The sequence below is a fragment of the Heterodontus francisci genome, chromosome 30, assembly GCF_036365525.1.
Source record: "Heterodontus francisci isolate sHetFra1 chromosome 30, sHetFra1.hap1, whole genome shotgun sequence".
Lineage (NCBI taxonomy): Eukaryota > Metazoa > Chordata > Chondrichthyes > Heterodontiformes > Heterodontidae > Heterodontus > Heterodontus francisci.
In genome coordinates, this window is record NC_090400.1 from 55,726,689 (window position 1) to 55,748,800 (window position 22,112).

The window sequence follows — 22,112 nt, forward strand, 5'->3', positions numbered from 1 at the left end:
GTAAATAGTGAGATTGTTTCCACAAGCAAGTGGATTGGTGAGAAAGGGACATAAATTCAAGATTATCACTAGTAGAGTAAAAGGAGGATGTTAGTTAATAGAAGTAGGAATTATCTATCAAATATCATAAATGCAATTGTATTTATCCTGTCCCTGAGTGATCCTTTTTACCCATCAAATACCATAACATTACTGTCTTAAGGTCGTGTCCTAATCCCTGTTTAGAGCATTGTTTTTGATCTGGCAGCACTTGCCGCCTATTTTATACATTCCTGTAATGCTGTTCTTGGGACATTTTGATGGGGCAGCAAGTAATTTGCTACAATTAGCTTCTGTGCTTACTAGGCTAAGAAGGAACAAAATCACCCTGTGATCCCACTTCACTTTTCAGTGACTCCCGGTGACAGGTAGAGCTCAGATAAATGTGGGATCATGCTCTCCTGTGATACCTTCTGTAGATAAATAATACTTGCTGTCCAAGCTCACATAAAGAATGGCTATCGCCGGAACCTATAGACCCATATCCCAGCCATGAGTCAGTATCTTCAAACAGAGAAGGGGAGACAGCTTAAGCCAAAAAAAGTACCAAGAGTTATGATTAACATCCTTTTGCTTGGTCCATTTTCTCTCTTCTAGAAATGTTTTCTGTACAAACAATGCATAGTGATTGGCTTGAAATAATTATTGAGGCCAGCTGTGAGGGAACTTAATTGTTATTCATAAAGAGATGGTCATAAACCCAGGGAAGATTCAGTATCAACTGCTTAATTCACTTCCTTGGACAATAAGATTTGGTAACACATGGAAACCAATTTATTTTCTCCTGTCACTCCCAAATTTGTAGCCTACAATGCCATTAGCCATTTTTGTTGAAACAATAGCACCTGAAATGGGTAGGGAAGTTGCATTTTATTTTATATTTAACTCTTCGAAAAGCCAAAGAAAACAGCTATGTTGATAAAAGAGATGTTGTGTTATCAGGTTTACTGTTGACTTTGTGATCTTGTGCCCTCGGTGTTTTTAACTGAGATCCTTTAACCAGCATGATTCCTCAACCTCTGGGGAGCCAATGGGAGGTTTTCTGGTTATTTCTCCTGCCTTAGAACGCAAAAACAAGAGTATGGATGCTCAATTCATGCAAGGGCTTTGAGATGGTATTTTTCTTCCCTTTTTTTTGCAAGAGGTTGCTGACTCTTTTTAGAGTTTGGTTCCACAGTGCTGACAGTCCTTGGTATCCCTCTAGGTGGACATGCTTTGTGGGCAGTGAATATCGGAAGGCATTATTTGACATGAGAGGCAGAGCAGTCAAACCCATTTTTATCCTCGTCTGAAGTTCATATGCATGTGCCACTAAATAATACCCAGGAAGTGGCATCAATAATCATATTTTCCCCTTGAATTTTTTTTAAATTAAGAGGGATCTTGAAGATATATTTTTAAAAAACTAGATTCTTGCATTTTGTATAGCGATCTCAAAAATGTCAAAGTACTTCACGCAATGGATTGCTTTCAAGTACATGTCATTACTTGGATGTGCATAGTAATATTAAAGGTTTTTAATTTTCTTTGTTCCTGACCATGATCACATAGTAAATATCACTGAAATATACCTATGCCTGAGAAAACATCTTTTAGGTTAAAATCTAAAATCATAAAACTTAAGATAATTTTTGTTTGTACTTAAGCCACTTTCTATGTTTAAAAATTAGCAACATGCATTTTATAATACCTTAAAATCTAATGAAATTTGGCGTTTTGGTATTCTATATTTGTCTTTACATCACTAGGAAACTTTTGTAAGCAAGTTCAAAGCTTGGTTGAATTCTGTTAAATACTTTTGCAACATCTGTGCTGTAAAATAGTCGAATTGACTCCTGTAGTTTCCAGTGTGTTAAATTCTCAAGCCTATGCTAGCCTGTTGAATGAGGGGGCAGTAGTAGCAGAGTGAATCTAACTATCTAGTGCACTTGAATGGCTCTTAGCTTCCTGAAAAACAGGACAGAATGGAACATAAATTACTTCCCTATTTTTAGGTGGCGAATTGCACGATGAGAAAGGTTAGGGAACAGAAATAAACAAACCAGTAGCTTTGACAACGTGAGAGGTGGTTATACACTACCAAATTATTTTCACCTTTATATTTAAAGCTGTTAAGTTTATCAATTGTTGATTGGAAATTCTTGAGGCTTTTTCTTGACACTTAAAATTTGAGAAAAGTGTTTTTGAAATTTTGGTTTGAGTTGATTTCTGTTTCTTTTCTTAAATTTTGCTTAGCCTCCATTCACTGGGGAAAACAGGAAGAAGACAATTGACAAGATCCTGAAGTGTAAACTCAATCTGCCACCCTACCTCACGCAGGAAGCCAGAGATCTTCTTAAAAAGGTATTCTATCAATTTTCTTCCTACTGTAAGGTGGCTTGTAGATTGAAAAATTGTTGGTAGAAATGGTTACTGAAGGATATGACAGATAAAGTGGCCTCTGAGGTCTGGCCTTTACGATTGACTTGATTGGTTAAGATGGTCTTCCCCAGTACTCTGTAACATTAGGCGGAAGAGTAAGTTAAATCAATGCATCTTATAATGTGTCATGGGGTAACTATGGTTTACTGAAGCTAGTTTTTTTTGACTTGTGGAGTCGTGTTGGATCTCCGTTTTCTGAATTTGACCACAGGAGTATCCAATTCATGAGATAAAATTGTTTAAGAGCAGAGCTAAGTGTTCCAAGTTCCACCCCCTCCCGCTTTTCCATTCCCCTGTGATGTTTGTCACCACATGTCTTGCGTGTTATGTCAGTGCTACTGTGGTTACTGAATAATAACAGGATCTCAAAACCGTGAACTCCTTGCTTCCCTCAGTCCTCGCTTTCTCATTCATAGGGTTGTTCAGCTCTTGAAAGCAGGTCTGGAAAGAGATGTGGTGGTTTTTGTCGAGATTCATCCCGAGCAGCTTCAAAACACAGGACTCCGTGCTGTACGGGCTGTTCTCAAGGATGCACACCGATATAAACATAACTGTTGCTGGAGGTCTATCAACTTGATGAAAGATGCACTTTGGTCTGCCCAAGACTTGCTGGTCTTCCAGTGCAAAGAGCTGTTGACAACCAAATGTTGCAGACTGGCACATTCCAAGGTCCAGGACTATGTGCTGAGGGACACACTAAAGCTTGGGCCAGCCGCCACAAAGGCCCAGTGGTAGTATACTGAGAGGCTGGAAACTGCAAAACCCCTCAGGCTGTATGCACCAGAGAATGTTTTTTTTTAGAATTAGAACATTAGAATTAGAACATTACAGCGCAGTGCAGGCCCTTCGGCCCTCGATGTTGCGCCAACCTGTGAAACCATCTGACCTACACTATTCCATTTTCATCCATATGTCTGTCCAATGACCACTTAAATGCCCTTAAAGTTGGCGAGTCTACTACTGTTGCAGGCAGGGCGTTCCACGCCCCTACTACTCTCTGAGTAAAGAAACTACCTCTGACATCTGTCCTATATCTATCACCCCTCAACTTAAAGCTATGTCCCCTCGTGTTTGCCATCACCATCCGAGGAAAAAGACTCTCACTATCCACCCTATCTAACCCTCTGATTATCTTATATGTCTCTATTAAGTCACCTCTCCTCCTCCTTCTCTCCAACGAAAACAACCTCAAGTCCCTCAGCCTTTCCTCGTAAGACCTTCCCTCCATACCAGGCAACATCCTAGTAAATCTCCTCTGCACCCTTTCCATAGCTTCCACATCCTTCCTATAATGCGGTGAACAGAACTGCACGCAATAGTCCAGGTGCGGTCTCACCAGAGTTTTGTACAGCTGCAGCATGACCTCGTGGCTCCGAAACTCGATCCCCCTACTAATAAAAGCTAACACACCATATGCCTTCTTAACAGCCCTATTAACCTGGGTAGCAACCTTCAGGGATTTATGCACCTGGACACCAAGATCTCTCTGTTCATCTACACTACCAAGAATCTTCCCATTAGCCCAGTACTCTGCATTCCTGTTACTCCTTCCAAAGTGAATCACCTCGCACTTTTCCGCATTAAACTCCATTTGCCATCTCTCAGCCCAGCTCTGCAGCCTATCTATGTCCCTCTGTAACCTACAACATCCTTCGGCACTATCCACAACTCCACCGACCTTAGTGTCATCCGCAAATTTACTAACCCACCCTTCTACACCCTCTTCCAGGTCATTTATAAAAATGACAAACAGCAGTGGCCCCAAAACAGATCCTTGCGGTACACCACTAGTAACTAAACTCCAGGATGAACATTTGCCATCAACCACCACCCTCTGTCTTCTTTCAGCTAGCCAATTTCTGATCCAAAGCTCTAAATCACCTTCAACCCCATACTTCCGTATTTTCTGCAATAGCCTACCATGGGGAACCTTATCAAACGCCTTACTGAAATCCATATACACCACATCCACTGCTTTACCCTCATCCACCTGTTTGGTCACCTTCTCGAAAAACTCAATAAGGTTTGTGAGGCACGACCTACCCTTCACAAAACCGTGCTGACTATCGCTAATGAACGTATTCTTTTCAAGATGATTATAAATCCTGTCTCTTATAACCTTTTCCAACATTTTACCCACAACCGAAGTAAGGCTCACAGGTCTATAATTACCAGGGCTGTCTCTACTCCCCTTCTTGAACAAGGGGACAACATTTGCTATCCTCCAGTCTTCCGGCACTATTCCTGTCGACAATGACGACATAAAGATCAAGGACAAAGGCTCTGCAATCTCCTCCTTAGCTTCCCAGAGAATCCTAGGATAAATCCCATCTGGCCCAGGGGACTTAACTATTTTCACACTTTCCAAAATTGATAACACCTCCTCCTTGTGAACCTCAATCCCATCTAGACTAGTAGCCTGAATCTCAGTATTCTCCTCGACAACATTTTCTTTCTCTACTGTAAATACTGACGCAAAATATTCATTTAACACTTCCCCTATCTCCTCTGATTCCACACACAACTTCCCACTGCTATCCTTGATTGGCCCTAATCTAACTCTAGTCATTCTTTTATTCCTGATATACCTATAGAAAGCCTTAGGGTTTTCCCTGATCCTATCCGCCAATGACTTCTCGTGTCCTCTCCTTGCTCTTCTTAGCTCTCCCTTTAGATCCTTCCTGGCTATTTGATGTGTAATGTGAATGTATATTGTAAATATAACCTGAAATGGCAAGTGTAGTGAGACACCTCATGTACTCTATTGAAAGAAACCCATCTACTTTAACACTTTATGTAATGTCCAATTTGAATTGTTATGTAATGTTTTTTACAAATTTTATGAATGAAATATATTTTTGAGAAAAAAGTCAGCCCCACAAGCCTGTTCTGCCATTCAGTTGGATCATGGGTGATCTGTATCTTAACTCCACTGCCCACCTTGGTTCTATTTCTCTAAGAATTACTAGACTTTTGAATACCATTACATAATTTATCTTTTCTTCACCCCATCCTCTTTAAAACATACGAACATATGAATTAGGAGTAGGAGTAAAGCACTATCCGTTCTGACCAGTCCAGTAACATCACTGCTCTTATCTCAAGGGCCACTTCATTTTTTTATGTTAAAGTTGCTCTTTTAGGGCGCGACAAGAAGGTAGAACTGATGTCTTTTTAAAAGAATTTCATCAAATTGTGAGATGGTCTGATATGGCACCTTTGCAAATTAAACCTTTGTGAATGATGTAAGTGCAGACAGGAACTTGAACTGGTGCACTGATTTGACTTTTGTTCCGTCTAGACAATCCAGTTGAGGTATCTAACACGGTGAAGTTGGTTTTGGTTACAGCCCCTGTTGAAGCCCCAGGCTCAGTATAGTGTCAGAAATCTTAGTGACTTGTCACAAACTGAATCTGGAACTTAGATAACAGGACTTCAGCTCTTCAAAGAAACTGATTTATTTCTTTGGCGCTTTTAGAAATTCAAGCTGTAAAATTGTTACGTTAGTCTTTAAATGAGGTAAAACATTGCTAAAGTATGTGCTTTTGTCATTTATGTTTTGTTTTCAGCTGCTAAAAAGGAATGCTTCAGCACGCCTTGGAGCTGGAGTTGGGGATGCGACAGACGTCCAAGTAAGTTTGCAGTAGAGATCTTAATGTGAGTCAGCATCTGAAAAATCAGGTTTAGTTACCAGATTCCTTGTATCCTTTAGCTCTCCAAATATGGCTTGACCTAAGGCAAGAAATGACTTAAAGGAACTTGTAAGCTTTACCTGTCAGACAGATGAATTAAAGCAGATAGGCCATCTTTAACCTTGGATATTTCCATAATCCTATTTGGGATGCATTGAATTAAAATTGCTTCCCCCCACTAAGATTGGCACAAAGGTCACTACTTTATACTCTCATCCAATTTTGAACTTGGTATGCAAATCAACTTTGCCCTCTCTTAATTCAGTTTCTTGTGTGTGACTTTGACAAAGGTAAACTTTCCCTCCTCGTCCTTCTCGACCTGTCTGCACCCTTAGCACGGTTGACCACACCATCCTCCTCCGGCGCTTCTCAACTGTTATCCAGCTGGGTGGGACTACTGTCACTGGTTCTGTTCTTATCTAGCGAATCATAGCCAGAGAATCACTTGCAGTGGTTTCCCTTCCTGCTCCCGCACCATTACCTCTGATGCCCCCCAAGGATCTATCTTCGGCCCCCTCCTATTTCTACATGCTGCCCCTCAGCGACAACATCCAAAAGCATGGTGTTAGTTTTCACATGTATGCTGACAACACTCAACTCTACCTCACCACCACTTCTCTCAACTCTTCCACTGTTGCTAAATTATCAGACTGCTTATTCGACATCCAGTACTGGATATGCAGAAATTTCCTGCAATAAATATTGGTAAAACTGAAGTAGTCATGTTCTGTCCCCGCACCAAACTCCGTTCCCTAACTGCCAACTCCATTCCTCTCCCTGGCAACATTCTGAGACTAAACCAGTCTGTTCACAACCTTGGTGTCACATTTGACCCCAAAATAAGCTTCTGATCTCAGATTCGTGCCATTACTGAGACTGCCTATTTCCACCTCTAACTTCGCCCAGTCTCAGCTCATCTGCTGCTGAAACCCACATTCATGCCTATGTTACCTCTAGACTTGACTATTTCAGTGCACTCTTGGCTGGTCTCCCACATTCTACATAAATATTCTACGTAAACTTGAGGTCACTCCAAAACTCTGCTGCTCATGTCTTGCACCAAGTCCTGTTCCCCTATCACTCCTGCATTGGCATCGCACAAGCAATGTTTTCATTTTAAAATTCTCATCTTTGTTTTCAAACCCGTCCATGGCCTTGCCGCTCGCTGTCTCTGTAATCTCTTACAGCCCCACAACCCTGTGCTCCTCTAATTCTGGCTTGCTGTGCATCCAGGGCGGCGCAGTGGTTAGCACCGCAGCCTCACAGCTCCAGGGACCCGGGTTCAATTCTGGGTACTGCCTGTGCAGAGTTTGCAAGTTCTCCCTGTGACCGCGTGGGTTTTTGCCGGGTGCTCCGGTTTCCTCCCATAGCCAAAGACTTGCAGGTGATTGGCCATTGTAAATTGCCCCTAGTGTAGATAGGTGATAGGGAATATGGGATTACTGTAGGGTTAGTATAAATGGGTGGTTGTTGGTCGGCACAGACTCGGTGGGCCGAAGGGCCTGTTTCAGTGCTGTACCTCTCAAAAAATAAATAAATCCCTGATTTTAATCGCTCCACCATGGGTAGCCACACCTTCAGTTGCTTAGGTCCCAAGCTCTGGAATACCCTCCCTCCACCTCACTGCCTTGCTTTCTTCCTCTAAGGCACTCCTTAAAACCTACCTCTTTGAGCAAGCTTTTGATCATCTGACCTAATATTTCCTTTTGTGGCTCGGTGTCATACTTTGTTTTATAATTGCTCCTGTATAGCATCTTGGAATGTTTTATTAAAGATGCCATAAAAATATAAGTTGTTTTGTTCTCTCCCCTTGTCTGGCTTGGAGCCCATTTCCAGCTAATTCTTCTGAGGCGCATTCATTGTTTAAACAAATAGTTCAACAATATATCAAAAAATAGTGATGTGGGAAAAAGAAGGGACTCGATTGTCAAATGATTCATTTTAATCTTGAGAAAAGGTTATTTGGAAGCTCTCCTGTGTAAATTAACATTAACATAATTGGGGGAGGCGGTGGAGTAGTGGGCATGTCACTGGGCTAGTAATCCAGAGCCCAGGCTAATGCTCTGGGACATGAGCTTGAATCCCACCACAGCAGATGGTGAAACTTGAATTCAATTAATAATTTTAGAATTTTAGAAATCTGGTCTAATGATGACCATAAAGCCATTGTCGATTGTCGTACAAACCCATCTGGTTCACTAACGTCCTTTAGGGAAGGAAATCTGCTGTCCTTACCTGGTCTGGCCTACATGTGACTCCAGACCCACAGTGATGTGGTTGACTCTGAAATGGCTTAGCAAGCCACTCAGTTCAAGGGCAAAATTAGGGATGGGCAATAAATGCTGGCCTAGCCAGCGATGCCCACATCCCACAAAAAAAACCAAATAAAAAATATTAAGCCATCAGATGAAAATGTACCAGTTTCCATCCCTTGTCTGTGCCACATTAGCAGTATTTAGGGTGGTACAATTGGTGTCAGCTAGGTAGGACATAAATTAAATCCACATCCCACTTGCGATTGCTGGACAGTCACGTGTGGTGGAAAGTGGGGATGCATGGGGGTGGGTGGGTGGGTGGAGGACAGGATCATGCTGGGCTGTGACGCACCTATGGGTGATCAGCGTGCAACATCCACTAGTGCATATCTGAAGAACGGCCCCTTGCGCAAGGTGGCGTACACCCAGTGTGATTGGAGATTCGGTGGAGGTGTTCAAATTAATAGGTTTTGATTAAGTAAATTGAAAATAAAAACTATTTTCACTGGTTGATGAGTTGGTAACTAGAGGGCATAAATGTAAAATAAAAGCAAAATACTGCAGATGCTGGAAATCTGAAATAAAAACAGGAAACGCTGGAAATATTCAGCAGTTCTGGGCATAAATGTAAGATCATTGTAAAAGTAACAGAGAGGTTACGAGAACATTCTTTGTGCACAAGCTTTTTAAGACCTGGAATGCCCCACCACAAGCAGTGGTGGCAGCAGAATCCATAACTTTTAAAAGGAAGGTGGATAAATATTCAAAAACAAAGATGTTAAATGGTATTGGAGAAAAGCCAGGGGAATAGGATTAATGGGTAGCTGTTTTGGGGAGGCACACTGGACCACATGGGGAAGGTGCATGGAAATGAAACTAATTGGATAGCTTTTACAGAGAGCCAGCACAGACACAATGGTCTCTTCCTGTGCTTTTTTTTTTCTTTCATGGGATGTGGGCATCATTGGCAAGGCCAGCATTTGCTTATCCCTAATTGCCCTTGGCAACTGAGTGGCTTGCTAGGCCATTTTAGAGTTAAGACTCAACCACATTTCTGTGGGTCTGGAGTCACATGTAGGCCAGACCAGGTAAGGACGGCAGATTTCCTTCCCTAAATGACATTGGGGAACCAGATGGGTTTTTATGACAATCGAGAAAAGTTTCATGGCACCATTACTGAGACTGGCTTTCTATTCTAGATATTTATTAATTCATTGAATTTAAATTCCACCTGCTGCCATGGTGGGATTTGAACCTGGGCCCCCAGATATTAGCCTGGGCCTCTAGATTAGTAGTTCAGTGACGTGGCCACTATGCCACTGCCTCCCCTATCCTGTACAATCATACGAGTCATCTGATTGTCGGCAGGCTGCACTTCTATGGCTGATAGCAACCTTCAAGTATCTTAAAGAAGTGAGATTCTTGTGTGAACCTTTAACATTTGTTACATGCACTTTCCAGTTGGCTGGCTGGCTGGAGTTAGAAGCCTAGCTGATTTTTCTCTCTTCCCTCCCTCTGTAGCTTAGGGCCATTGATGCCAGTTGTAGTGTCCCCAGCTCGGGCTAGGAATAAAACCTGGTATTTCACATTTACTGTTTTCCCCCTCTTTTGGGCTAACTGCAGTTAAGAAGGACGACAGGTTAAATCTCCCAGACTCCTGGCAGCAATGCTTTTATAATTAGCTGCTAATGAGTTAAGGCGGTGCCCCAAGCTGAAAGTCCATAAAATTTATATTTTTTTGTCTTATGGGAGCTACCTGGTCTCTTCTGCATGCTTTTCCCCTTGTTGGTACAGCTGAGATTGGTAATCCCTGAGTGTGGTGAATTGGAAGCAGTGGCCTGCACCTGGCTACTCCAAGGAACAACAAATTGCAACTTTACTGTGCCGCTGTACAGCTTCACTTTTTAAACATGCATCACGCCCACCCAAGTATATATTTGTATGTAGACACTCAAGTATAAATAGAAAAGACAGGTATTTATGTAAGCACCATATCACGTTCTCAGGATATCCCAAGGTAATTTGCGGCCAATTAATTACTTTGTGTTTTCCACTGTTAGGTAGACAAATAACTAGCCAATTTGTGCACAGCAATTTCACACAAACAGCAAATGAGACTAACAACCAGTTAATATATTTTCTGTATCTGAATTCTTTGAGTACAGACTCAACGTTACATTTACTAACGATGTGAGTTTTTATTTCAAAACTGTTTTATTAGTAACTCAATTCATTTTAATATAGGCTCATCCTTTCTTCAGACACACGAACTGGGAGGATCTTCTGGCTCGAAAAGTTGAACCACCTTTCAAGCCATTTCTGGTAAGTGTAACCTTTCCCGCTTCCCTTTCTTCCTTATTCTATTTGTCTTCCCCAGTGTTGACGCCTGGGGTGTAGGTTCACAGGTGCCCCCAACACCTTCTGGTTCTGCACTCATTGTTTTTCTTGTGTGAGCCTCGACAGTGAATGTCAGCTAACCATTTGACATTGGAGGGCATCGCAGTTGAGCCTGACAATATTCTTGCAAGCTTACTTTCAGCAAGGGTTAGTAAATAGTATTAGGAATGGAGAATTCTCCATTTTAGTGAGAGAGCGAGATAAAGGAGCACATCTGCAGGAAAATCACAGAAGTGTGCAAGAATGTGTGATATTGGGAGACTTTAATTACCCAAATATCGACTGGGATAATTTTAAAGGGTAAGGAGAGGGAGGCATTTCTGAACTGCACTGAGGAGAACTTCCTTGATCAGTATGTTCTCAGCCCAACTAGAAAGGAATCATTGCTGGATCTAATGTTGGGAAATGAGATGGGCCAAGTGTCTGTCGGGAAGCACTTGGGTAAGAGTGATCATCGTATCATAAGGTTTAGACTAACAATACAGAAAAGCAAGAATCGAAATAAGGTAGAACACCTAGATTGGAAGAGGGCTAATTTTAACAAGGGATTATTGTTTCTAAAACCTTACCCACCACTGATAAACTAACTTGCCTGTAGTTTCTAGGACTGTCCTTGCACTCTTCCTTGAATAAGGGTGTTACATTTGCCACTCTCCAATCTTCTGGCACCTCCCACATATCCAGGGAAGATTATGGCAAGCCCTTCCGTTATCTCCATCCCCACTTCCTTTAGCAACATGGGATGCAAGCCATCTGAACCAAGTGACTTATCTACCCTAAGCATAGCCAGCCTTTTTAGTACCTCCCCCCAAGGGATGAAAATTGAAGGGATCTAGCCAGGGTAAAATGGAACCAAAGACTGACAGGAAGAGCTGTATTGGAACAATGGGTTATTTTTAAGGAAGAGGTGCTTCAGGTACAGGCTAGGCACATTCCAACAAGGGTGCAAGGTAAGGGAACCAAAAACGGTGCTCATTGAATAACAAGGAAGATAGAGATTATGATGAAACAAAAAAGAGAGTGTATGATGCATATCAGGTAAATTCTTCAGGTGAGAACCACGCCATGTACAATAAGTTGAGAGGGGAGGTAAAGAGGAAAATAAGGCTGGCAAAGAGAGAATATGTGAAGAGAATGGCAGTCAACATAAAAGGGAGCCCAAAAATCTTCTACCGGCAAGTAAATAGCAAGCGGATAGTAAGAGTTGGAGTGAAGCTTGTTAGGGTCAAAGAGGGGAAGGGTGCAGGGCAAGGCTAATATATTTAATGAGTATTTTGTATCAGTGTTCACGAAGGAAGTGGAATCTGACAAAATATCAGTAGAAGCGGAGAGAGTAGAAGCAATGGATAGGGTAAAAATTGAGAGTGGGAGGTACTAAAAAGGCTAGCTTTGCTTAGAGTAGATAAGTCACCTGGTCCAGATGGCTTGCATCCTAGGTTGCTAAAGGAAGTAGGGATGGAGATAACGGAAGGGCTTGCCATAATCTTCCCTGGATATGGGAGAGGTGTCCGAGGATTGGAGAGTGGCGAATGTGACACCCTTACTCATGAAAGGGTGTGTGGACAATCCTAGCAACTACAGGCCAGTTAGTTTTACATCAGTGGTGGGTAAGGTTTTAGAAACAATAATCAGGGAAAAAATCAACAGACACTTGGAGAGGTATGTGTTAATTAAGGATAGCCAGTACAGATTTGTAAAAGGCAGATCATTCTTGACTAATCTAATTGAATTTTTTGATGAAGTAACAGAGAAGGTTGATGAAGGGAATGCGGTCGATGTTGTTTATATGGATTTTAAAAAAGCGTTTGATAAGGTACCAAATAAAAGGCTGATTAACAAAATTGAGGCTCATGGAATAGGAAGTCAGTGTCCAATTAGATATTTTAAAAAATATGGCTGATGGACAGAAAACAGTGAGTCATAGTAAATGGTTGTTTATCGGACTGGAGGATGGTAGGCCGTGGCGTTCCCCAAGGGTCAGTGCTGGGACCACTGCTTTTTGTGCTATATATAAATGACTTGGATCTTGGAATACAGAGTAGAATCTCAAAATTTGCTGATGACAGCAAACTTGGAGGTGTGGCAGACAGTGAGGATACTATGAACCGTCTGCAACAGTACATAGATAGGCTAGCAGAATGGGCAGACAGGTGACAGATGGAATTTAATACTGACAAGTGTGAGGTGATGCATTTTGGCACAGTTCTAAAGAGTGTGCAGGAACAGAAGAACCTGGGGGTGCATGTGCATTGATCTTTGAAGGTGGCAGAACATATTGAGAGAGTGGTTAGTAAAGCATATGGGATCTTGGGCTTCATAAATAGAGGCATTGAGTACAAAAGCAGGGAACTTTTGCTGAACCTTTGTAAAGCTCTGGTTAGGTCCCAACTGGAGTATTGTGTCCAGTTCTGGTCACCACACTTTAGGAAGGATGTGAGAGTTCTTGAGAGGGTGCAGAGGAGATTTACCAGAATGGTTCCAGGGATGGAGGATTTTAGTTACAAGATTAGGTTGGAAAAGCTGGGGTGGTTCTCTTTAGAGCAAAGGAGGTGAGGGGAGATTTAATAGAGGTGTACAAGATTATGACAGGCTTAGATAAGTTAGGCAAGAAAAAACTGTTGCTATTAACAACTGATACAAGGACTCGGGAACACAAATTGAAGGTTTTGGGCAAGAGATGCAGGGGGAATATGAGGAAGAACTTTTTTATGCAGCAGGTGATAACCTGGAACTCGCTACCCACAAGGGTGGTGGAAGTGAGATAATCAATGACTTCAAAAGGAAATTGGATGGCCACTTGAAAGAAATAAACTTGCAGGACTAAGGGGATCGAGCGGGGGAGTGGGATTGATTGGATAGCTCTGTGGAGTGCTAGCATGGATTCGATGGGCTGAATGGCCTCCTGCGCCATAAATGACTCTGACTCTATTTTCCTCTCCTAACCCAGGGTACAGAGGCTAGTATAATGCCTGTGTTGCCACTCTGTCTGAGATCAGCCAACTCAACATAGACATTGCATCGTTCTTGGGATCTGCCCGGCCTGTATGGGTCAGCTACACGTGGGTTAAACTCAGAGTACTTGGGAAGTTTTGTAAGTGTAATCTATTCTTTAACCAAGGGAGGAATAAGTTACTAAAAGTAAATTATGCTCCTTGGAGGAATATTAAATAACTTCCAGTTATATGGGCATTTCATGACTTCATCAGAGCCAGTGAAATACTTTTGAAGTGTAGTTACTGTTGTAATGTAGGGAAATATGGCAGAAAAAATTATACACAGACCCACAAACAGCAATGTAATAAATGCCCACATAATCTGTTTTGCTGATGTTGGTTGAATAAATATTGGCCATGACAGTGTCCTGCTCTTTGAAGATTGCCATAAGATTTATTTCTGTCCAGCTGAGCAGTCAACCAGGGACTCAATTTAAAGTGTCATCTGAAAGATGGAACTGTGTAACACTCCCTAGAGGAAAGACTTGTATTTATACAGCACATTTCATGACCTTGGGACGTCTCAAAGCACTTTACAACGATTCAAGTACTTTTGAAGCGTAGTCACTATGGCAATGTGGGAAACATGGTAGCCAATTTGTACACAGCAAGATTCCACAAACAGTAATGAGATAATCTGTTTTAATGATGTTGGTTGAGGGATAAATGTTACGCAGGACACCAATAAGAACATTCCCTGCTCTTCTTTGAAAATAGTACCATGGAATCTTCTACCTGAGAGGGCCGATGGGGCTTTGCTTTAATGTCTCATCTGAAAGACAGTACTCCAGTGGCTTGTCAGCCCATATTATGCACTTGTGTCTCTGAAATAGGGTTTGAATGCACAAACTTCTGACTCGGATGACAGTGCTACCACTGAGGCAAAGCTGACACTTGAATATATCTGAACAATTTGAGGGGTTGTTTTTATAGTTTTAAAGGGCCCATATTATTCAGTAGCATAGTTCCTTGTTGGAGATAGTAAGATTCTAGCTGGTTTCCACTAAGGCCTTGCTTCCAAACCAAAAGAACTGGATCAAAGAGCTGTTTTCATAATGAACTTGTATACGCAACACTTGTGTTTATTTTAAGCACTTGGGTACGGCAGTGTAATGGTTATGGCCAGGCCTAGTAACCAGAAGTTTTGAGTTCAAATTCCACAATAGTGATTTATGAAATGGGATTCAATTAATCTGGTAATTTGAAACCAGAACATAAAGGTTTGCCAGACTGTTGTAAAAACCTAACTGGTTCACTGGTGCCCTACCTGATTTGACCTACACATGACTCTAGTTTGCACTACAAGGGTTGCTTTTAATGTTACCATGAAGTGGCCCAACAAGTCGCAGTCACTTAGGATTGGGGATGGGCAATAAATGGAGCTTTGTCAGTATTGACCACATCTCCAGAACAAAAAAAAACTCCCAAGGAACATTATTTTTGAGACCAAACACTTTAGAACATATTTTCAAGCTGGAAACTATAGAAATGATCCCTAAAATTATAATATTACAATTGGGATCAGGAGAATTTGATTTGAACTTATGCAACAAAGCCTCAATGGATCTCTGACCTGTCACCTAAACCACTCAGCCACGACTGCCTGGCGCCTAAGTGTTAGCTGTGTTATCTGTTTTTTAAAAACACTAAATAACAGAACAGCAGATAGTAAGTGTAACATAATTAGGTTTGAGTGATTTGTTAACTACACTTGGATCCATGTAGTTATTCAACTACTGTTCTGGCTGAAATCAACTGCAGACTAATGAGTGAAACTGGGACCTTTCTGATCTATATGGTTTGACTACTCTCTAAATAAACTCTCTGATCCATCAGCGGAGTTCCTCCCGTATATATTTTGGATCTTGGTTTCGCTCTCCTTCCTTTAGCTTTGTTGTGTGTTCTGTTATCTCTACTAACTACCAGCATTCTAGCCAGGTTATCTCATGGGGCTTTATAATATGTGGTGAAGGTAACATAAAATAAAACATCAAAGTACTATGCTAGATTTGGAGTATTGTCAACTGATAGGAAGAAATGTAGAGGTATTGCAGAATTGGTGTTTCTAAAAGCTTTTTTTTCCCCCTCTCTTGTCACACTTTCATTTCATTTGTGTCATGCTCTGTTCCTGAAGGGAACATCTGTAGATGTGAAAAGCTCCAGTAAAAGAACTTTGCACATGAAAGGCAATAGACTTTTTTGCAGGCCTCAATCTAATGTTTCACAATTGCTGAATTTTGCACCAAGGTAATAGTTTTGCATTATGTTAACCCAGGCTGTATGTAAACAAAGGACATTTTTGTTCAGAGTTGTGCTGAGTGCCCAGAAAAAATGAATGGGAGACAAAAGATGAGAAGATCCTGAGGATTAGTCACCCAATTCTGGATGAATCATGCCTTTTTTTGTCTCTAGCAATCAGATGATGATGTCAGTCAGTTTGATTCAAAGTTCACACGACAGACACCTGTTGACAGCCCTGATGACTCGACCCTCAGCGAAAGTGCCAATCAAGTCTTCCTGGTAAGCCTATTGAATATACCATGTGCCTCTGCTTTTGGAGGTAATTAATGTGCCTTTTTTTTTTAAGTTGTTCCAAACTAGTTGAAGGATGTTGGCATTGGAGAATGGGACACCAAATGGGCCACAAGGAGTGTTTGAAGATGGCATTGATGCATTTAAGGGGAAGCTAGTTAAGCACATGAGGAAAGGAATAAAAGGGTATCCTGAAAAGGGGTGGGAGGAGGCTCATGGGGAGCATAAAGGCAGACATAGACCAGTTGGATCGAATGGCCCATTTCTGTGCTGTAGACTCCATGTAATATACCTTTGTCAGCATCAGGAGTAGGTACAGCAGGAGCATATGTAAAGTACTCCCTCCTTTGTCCCAATAATGTGCTTCACTGTCAATCTTGAGCGTCTACCACTGCGACAATGACATTTTACCATTCTGGCAAGTTAGCCAAATAGGGGCCTGTTTTGTTCCATGCCACCTAGGAGCTTGTTTAAGAGTGTCCAGACACACTTCACAGAACCAGTACTATCAGCAGGTAGAGGAGACTTTTGCCTCAACAGTCTGGCTGGACTTGAATTCAGGTCTCAGGCTAGTGTCCTTAATGCACTGTTAACCTATCTCAGAAATGGTTGGTTGGTTGCAGTATCACACACACATATATTTATCATTGATATAAAAACAAAAAGTACTGGAAATACTCAGCAGGTCAGGCAGCATCTGTGGAGAGAGAAGCAGAGTTAACGTTTCAGGTCAGTGACCTTTCATCAGAACTGGCAAAGGTTAGAAATGTAATAGGTTTTAAGCAAATAAAGCGGGGGTGGGGGAAAAGGGAAGGTGTTGATAGGACAGAGGGGCACAGAGAATAACTGACAGTGAGGTCATGGGGCAAAGGCAAAGAATGTGTTAATGGTGTGGTGAAAGACAAAACATGAGTGCAGAGAGGGTGTTAAATGACAGAATAATGAACAGTCCTAGCCAAAAGCACAAACATGAAAAAAACAGTGGGCAGGCACATGGTAAGAAAAAATTGTATGATGAAACAAACTAAAAATAAAAAACTGATAGTAGAAATAAAAAAGTCGGGGTGGGGTTGGGTAGTCAGTCATGCTCTGAAATTATTGAATTAAATGTTCAGTCCAGCAGTGCACAATCGGTAAATGAGGTGCTGTTCCCCGAGCTTGCATTGATGTTCACTGGAACACTGCAGCAAGTCCAGGACAGAGATGTGGGCATGAGGACAGGGGGGGGTTGTTGAAATGGCAAGTGACAGGAAGCTTGGGGTCATGTTTACAGACTGAGTGGAGGTGTTCCGCAAAGCGGTCACCCAGTCTGCGTTTGGTCTCCCCAGTGTAGAGGAGACCGCATTGTGAGCAGCAAATACAGTATATACTAAATTGAAAGAAGTACAAGTAAATCGCTGCTTCACCTGAAAGGAGTGTTTGGGGCCTTGGATAGTGAGGAGAGAGGAGGTAAAAGGGCAGGTATTACACTTCCTGCGATTGCAGGGGAAGGTGATGTGGGAAGGGGACCAGGTGTCAGGGGTAAGGGAGGAGTGGATCAGGGTGTCGGGGAGGGAACAATCCCTTCGGAATGCTGACGGGAGGGGAAGATGCATATGGTGGTGGCATCGCAATGGCGGAGGATGACCCTTTGGATGTGGAGGCTGGTGGAGTGGAAAGTGAGGACCAGGGAACTCTGTCGCGGTTCTGGGAAGGAGGGGAAGGGGCGTGGGAAATGGGTCGGACACGGTTAAGGGCCCTGTCAACCACAGTGGTGGGGGGGGGAATTCTCGGTTGAGGCAAAAGGAAGACATCAAAAGCGCTGTTGTGGAAGGTTGCATCATCAGAGCAGATGCGTCAGAGACTGAGAAACTGGAAGAATGGAATGGAGTCCTTACAGGAGGCAGGGTGTGAAGAAGTATAGTCGAGGTAGCTGTGGGAGTTGGTGGGCTTATAATGAATATTAGTGGACTGCCTATCCCCAGAGATGGAGACAGAGAAGTCAGGGAAGGGAAGTGTCGGAGATGGACCATGTAAAGGTGAGAGAAGGATGGAAGTTGGAAGTAAAGTTGGGGTGAGAGCAGGAAACGGCACCGATACAGTCATCAATATACCGGAAAAAGAGTTGGGGGAGGGGACCTGAGTAGAACTGGAACAAGGAATGTTCGACATATCCCACAAAAAGACAGGCATAACTAGGACCCATGCGGGTACCCGTAGCAACACCTTTAACTTGAAGGAAGTGAGTGGAGTTGAAGGAGAAGTTGTTCAATGTGAGAACAAGTTAAGCCAGCAGGAGGGTGGTGGTGTATGGGGACTGGTCGGGCCTCTGTTCAAGGAAGAAGCAGGGAGCCCTCAAACCGTCCTGGTGGGGGATGGAGGTGAAGAGGGTATGGACGTCCATAGTGAAGAGGAGCCAGTTAGGGCCAGGAAACTGGAAATTATCAAAATGACATAGGGCATCAGAAGAGTTACGGATGTAGGTGGGAAGAGACTTGGACCGAGGGAGAAAAGATAGAGTCAAGATAGGAAGAAATAAGTTCAGGTTTTTTTTCTGGAGAGAGGGGTCGAGTGTGTACATGTGCATGGCATTGAGTGTGGATCTCAGGATGCGGCGAGAACAGTAGTCCGAGGAACATTGTATTTCTCGGCGATACTTGTAATCCTGGGTGGATTCAATGATACATTTATCATTGGTTAGTGTAAAAACGTTTCTACTTCGTTTTGAGTTTATCGTTCACTAATTTAAATTTGTGTCCTTTGATCCTGCTTATACCAAAGTCCCTAGCATATACCTTACTTTCTCATAGGCTTTTTTAATCAGACATACTGGAGGATTGTTTTGACATTACCACTGGTTTTAGGGTGTTCATACAGTTTCATTGAAAATATTCCAATTTATTTTGTGGCGAAAAATGTAAAATGTACTATAGCGGGTGGCCACCTTGGCTCAGAGTTAGCACTCTCACCTCTGAGTCAGAAGGTTAGGGGTTCAAGCCAGAGACTTGAATACATGATCTAGGCTGACACTCCAGAGCAGTACTGAGGGAATACTGCACCACATGAACTCTCGTTTTTGGGCATAAAATAGAAACGTAGAAAATAGGAGCAGGAGTAGGCCATTCGGCCCTTCGAGCCTGCACTGCCATTCATTTTGATCATGGCTGATCATCCAGCTCAGTAACCTGTTACCGCTTTCACCCCATATCCTTTGATCACTTTCGCCCCAAGAGCTATATCTAACTCCTTCTTGAAAACATGCAATGTCTTGGCCTCAACTGCTTTCTGTGGTAGTGAATTCCACAGGATCATCATTCTGGGTGAAGACATTTCTCCTCATCTCAGTCCTGAAAGGTTTACCCCGTATCCTTAGACTATGACCCCTGGTTCTGGAATCCCCCACCATCAGGAACATCCTTCTTGCATCTACCCTGTCAAGTCCGATTAGAATTTTATAGGTTTCTATGAGATCCCCCCCTCACTCTTCTGAACTCCAGCGAATATAATCCTAACCGACTCAATCTCTCCTCACACGTCAGTCCCGCCATCCCAGGAATCAGTCTGGTAAACCTTCGCTGCACTCCCTCTATAGCAAGAACATCCTTCCTCAGATAAGGAGACCAAAACTGCACACACTATTCCAGGTGTGGCCTCACCAAGGCCCTGTATAGTTGCAGCAAGACATCCCTGCTTCTGTACTCAAATCCTCTCGCTCTGAAGGCCAACATACCATTTGCCTTTTTTACTGCCTGTTGCACCTGCATGCTTACCTTCAGTGACTGGTGTACGAGAACACCCAGGTCTCGCTGCATGTTCCCCCCTCTCAGTTTGTAGCCATTCCGATCTGCCTTCCTGTTTTTGCTACCAAAGTGGATAACCTCACATTTATCCACATTATAAAGCATCTTCCATGCATTAGCCCACTCATTCAACTTGTCCAAATCACCCCGAAGCCTCTCTGTATCCTCCTCATAACTCACCCTCCCACCCAGTTTTGTGTCATCTGCAAATTTGGAGATATTGCATTTAGTTCTCTCATCTAAATCATTAATGTATATTGTGAATAGCTGGGGTCCTAGCACCGATCTCTGCGGTACCCCACTAGTCACTGCCTGCCATTCGGAAAAAGACCCATTTATCTCTACTCTTTGTTTCCAGTCCGCCAACCAATTTCCTATCCGTCGCAATACACAACCCCCAATCCCATGCGCTTTAATTTTACATGCTAATCTCTTACGTGGGACTTTGTCGAAAGCCTTCTGAAAGTCCAAATAAACCACATCCACTGGCTCCCCCTCATCAACTCTGCTAGTTACATCCTCGAAGAACTCTGGTAGATTTGTCAAGCATGATTTCCTTTTCGTAAATCCATGCTGAGTCTGCCCGATTCTACCACTGTTCTCTAAGTGCTCTGCTATAAAATCTTTGATAATGGACTCTAGAATTTTCCCCACTACCGACGTCAGGCTGACTGGTCTATAATTCCCTGCTTTTTCTCTACCTCCCTTTTTAAATAGTGGGGTTACCTTAGCTACCCTCCAATCTGTAGGAACTGTTCCAGAGTCTGTAGAATCTTGGAAGATGACCACCAATGCATCCACTATTTCTAGGGCCACTTCCTTAAGTACTTTGGGATGCATTCCATCAGGCCCTGGGGATTTATTGGCCTTCAGTCCCATCAATTTCCCCAACACCATTTCTCTACTAATGCTGATTTCTTTCAGTTCCTCTCTCTCACTAAACCCTGTGTTCCCCAACATTTCTGGTATGATATTTGTGTCCTCCTTTGTGAAGACAGAACCAAAGTTTGCATTTAGTTGGTCAGCCATTTCTTTGTTCCCATAATAAATTCTCCTGTTTCTGATTGTAAGGGACCTACATTTTTCTTCACCAATCTTTTTCTCTTCACGTACCTACAGAAACATTTACAGTCAGTTTTTATGTTCCCCACAAGCTTGCTGTCGTACTCTATTTTCCCCTTCTTAATCAATCCCTTGTTCCTCCTTTGCTGAATTCTAAACTGCTCCCAATCCTCAGGTCTGTTGTTTTTCCTGGCAAATTTATATGCCTCTTCCTTGGATCTAATGCTATCTCTAATTTCCCTTGTAAGCCATGGTTTGGCTACCTTTCCCGTTCTACTTTTGCGCCAGACAGGGATAAACAATTGTTGCAGTTCATCCATGCGCTCTTTTTAAATGTTTGCCATTGCCTATCCACCGTCATCCCTTTAAGTAATGTTTCCCAATCCGTCATGGCCGTCATACTTTCGTAGTTACCTTTACTAAGATTCAGGACCCTGGTCTCCGAATCAACTACGTCACTCTCCATCTTGATGAAGAATTCTATCATATTATTGTCACTCGTCCCCAAGGGATCTCGCACCAGATTGTCAATTATTCCTCTCTCATTACACAATATCCAGTCTAGGATGGCCTGTTCTCTAGCTGGTTCCTCAACGTATTGGTCCAGAAAACCATCCCTTATACACTCCAAGAATTCCTCCTCTACGGTATTGTGACTAATTAAACTGAAACTTCATCTCCCCTTCAAGTTGGACATAAAAGATCCCGTGGCACTTCTTGAAGAGCAGGAGAGTTCTCCCTTGTGTCTTGGCCAATTTTTATCCGTCAGTCAACATCACCAAAAGATTTGTAGGGCAAATGACCCCAGTATCCTTTTGGGATATTTTCCTTGGACAGTCATCACTGGGGAAACGTACGTTGTGGGGAGTGAGAGACTAATGAAGCGAAAGATCAACTAGAATTTTTGCTTCTGAGAACAATCTAATTATTCCTTATGGAAAG

At 42.5% G+C, this 22,112-nt stretch overlaps 1 protein-coding gene across 1 annotated transcript in view; it reads left to right on the forward strand.

Annotated features, from left to right (window-relative positions):
* rps6kb1b (ribosomal protein S6 kinase b, polypeptide 1b) overlaps window positions 1-22,112 on the forward strand; it is an 88,774-nt gene that overhangs the window by 51,819 nt on the left and 14,843 nt on the right. The window contains exons 10-13 of the mRNA XM_068010708.1: window positions 2,275-2,382; window positions 6,030-6,092; window positions 10,652-10,729; window positions 16,210-16,317. Coding sequence (XP_067866809.1) covers window positions 2,275-2,382; window positions 6,030-6,092; window positions 10,652-10,729; window positions 16,210-16,317 — 357 coding nt within the window. The remainder of the gene's footprint in view (window positions 1-2,274; window positions 2,383-6,029; window positions 6,093-10,651; window positions 10,730-16,209; window positions 16,318-22,112) is intronic.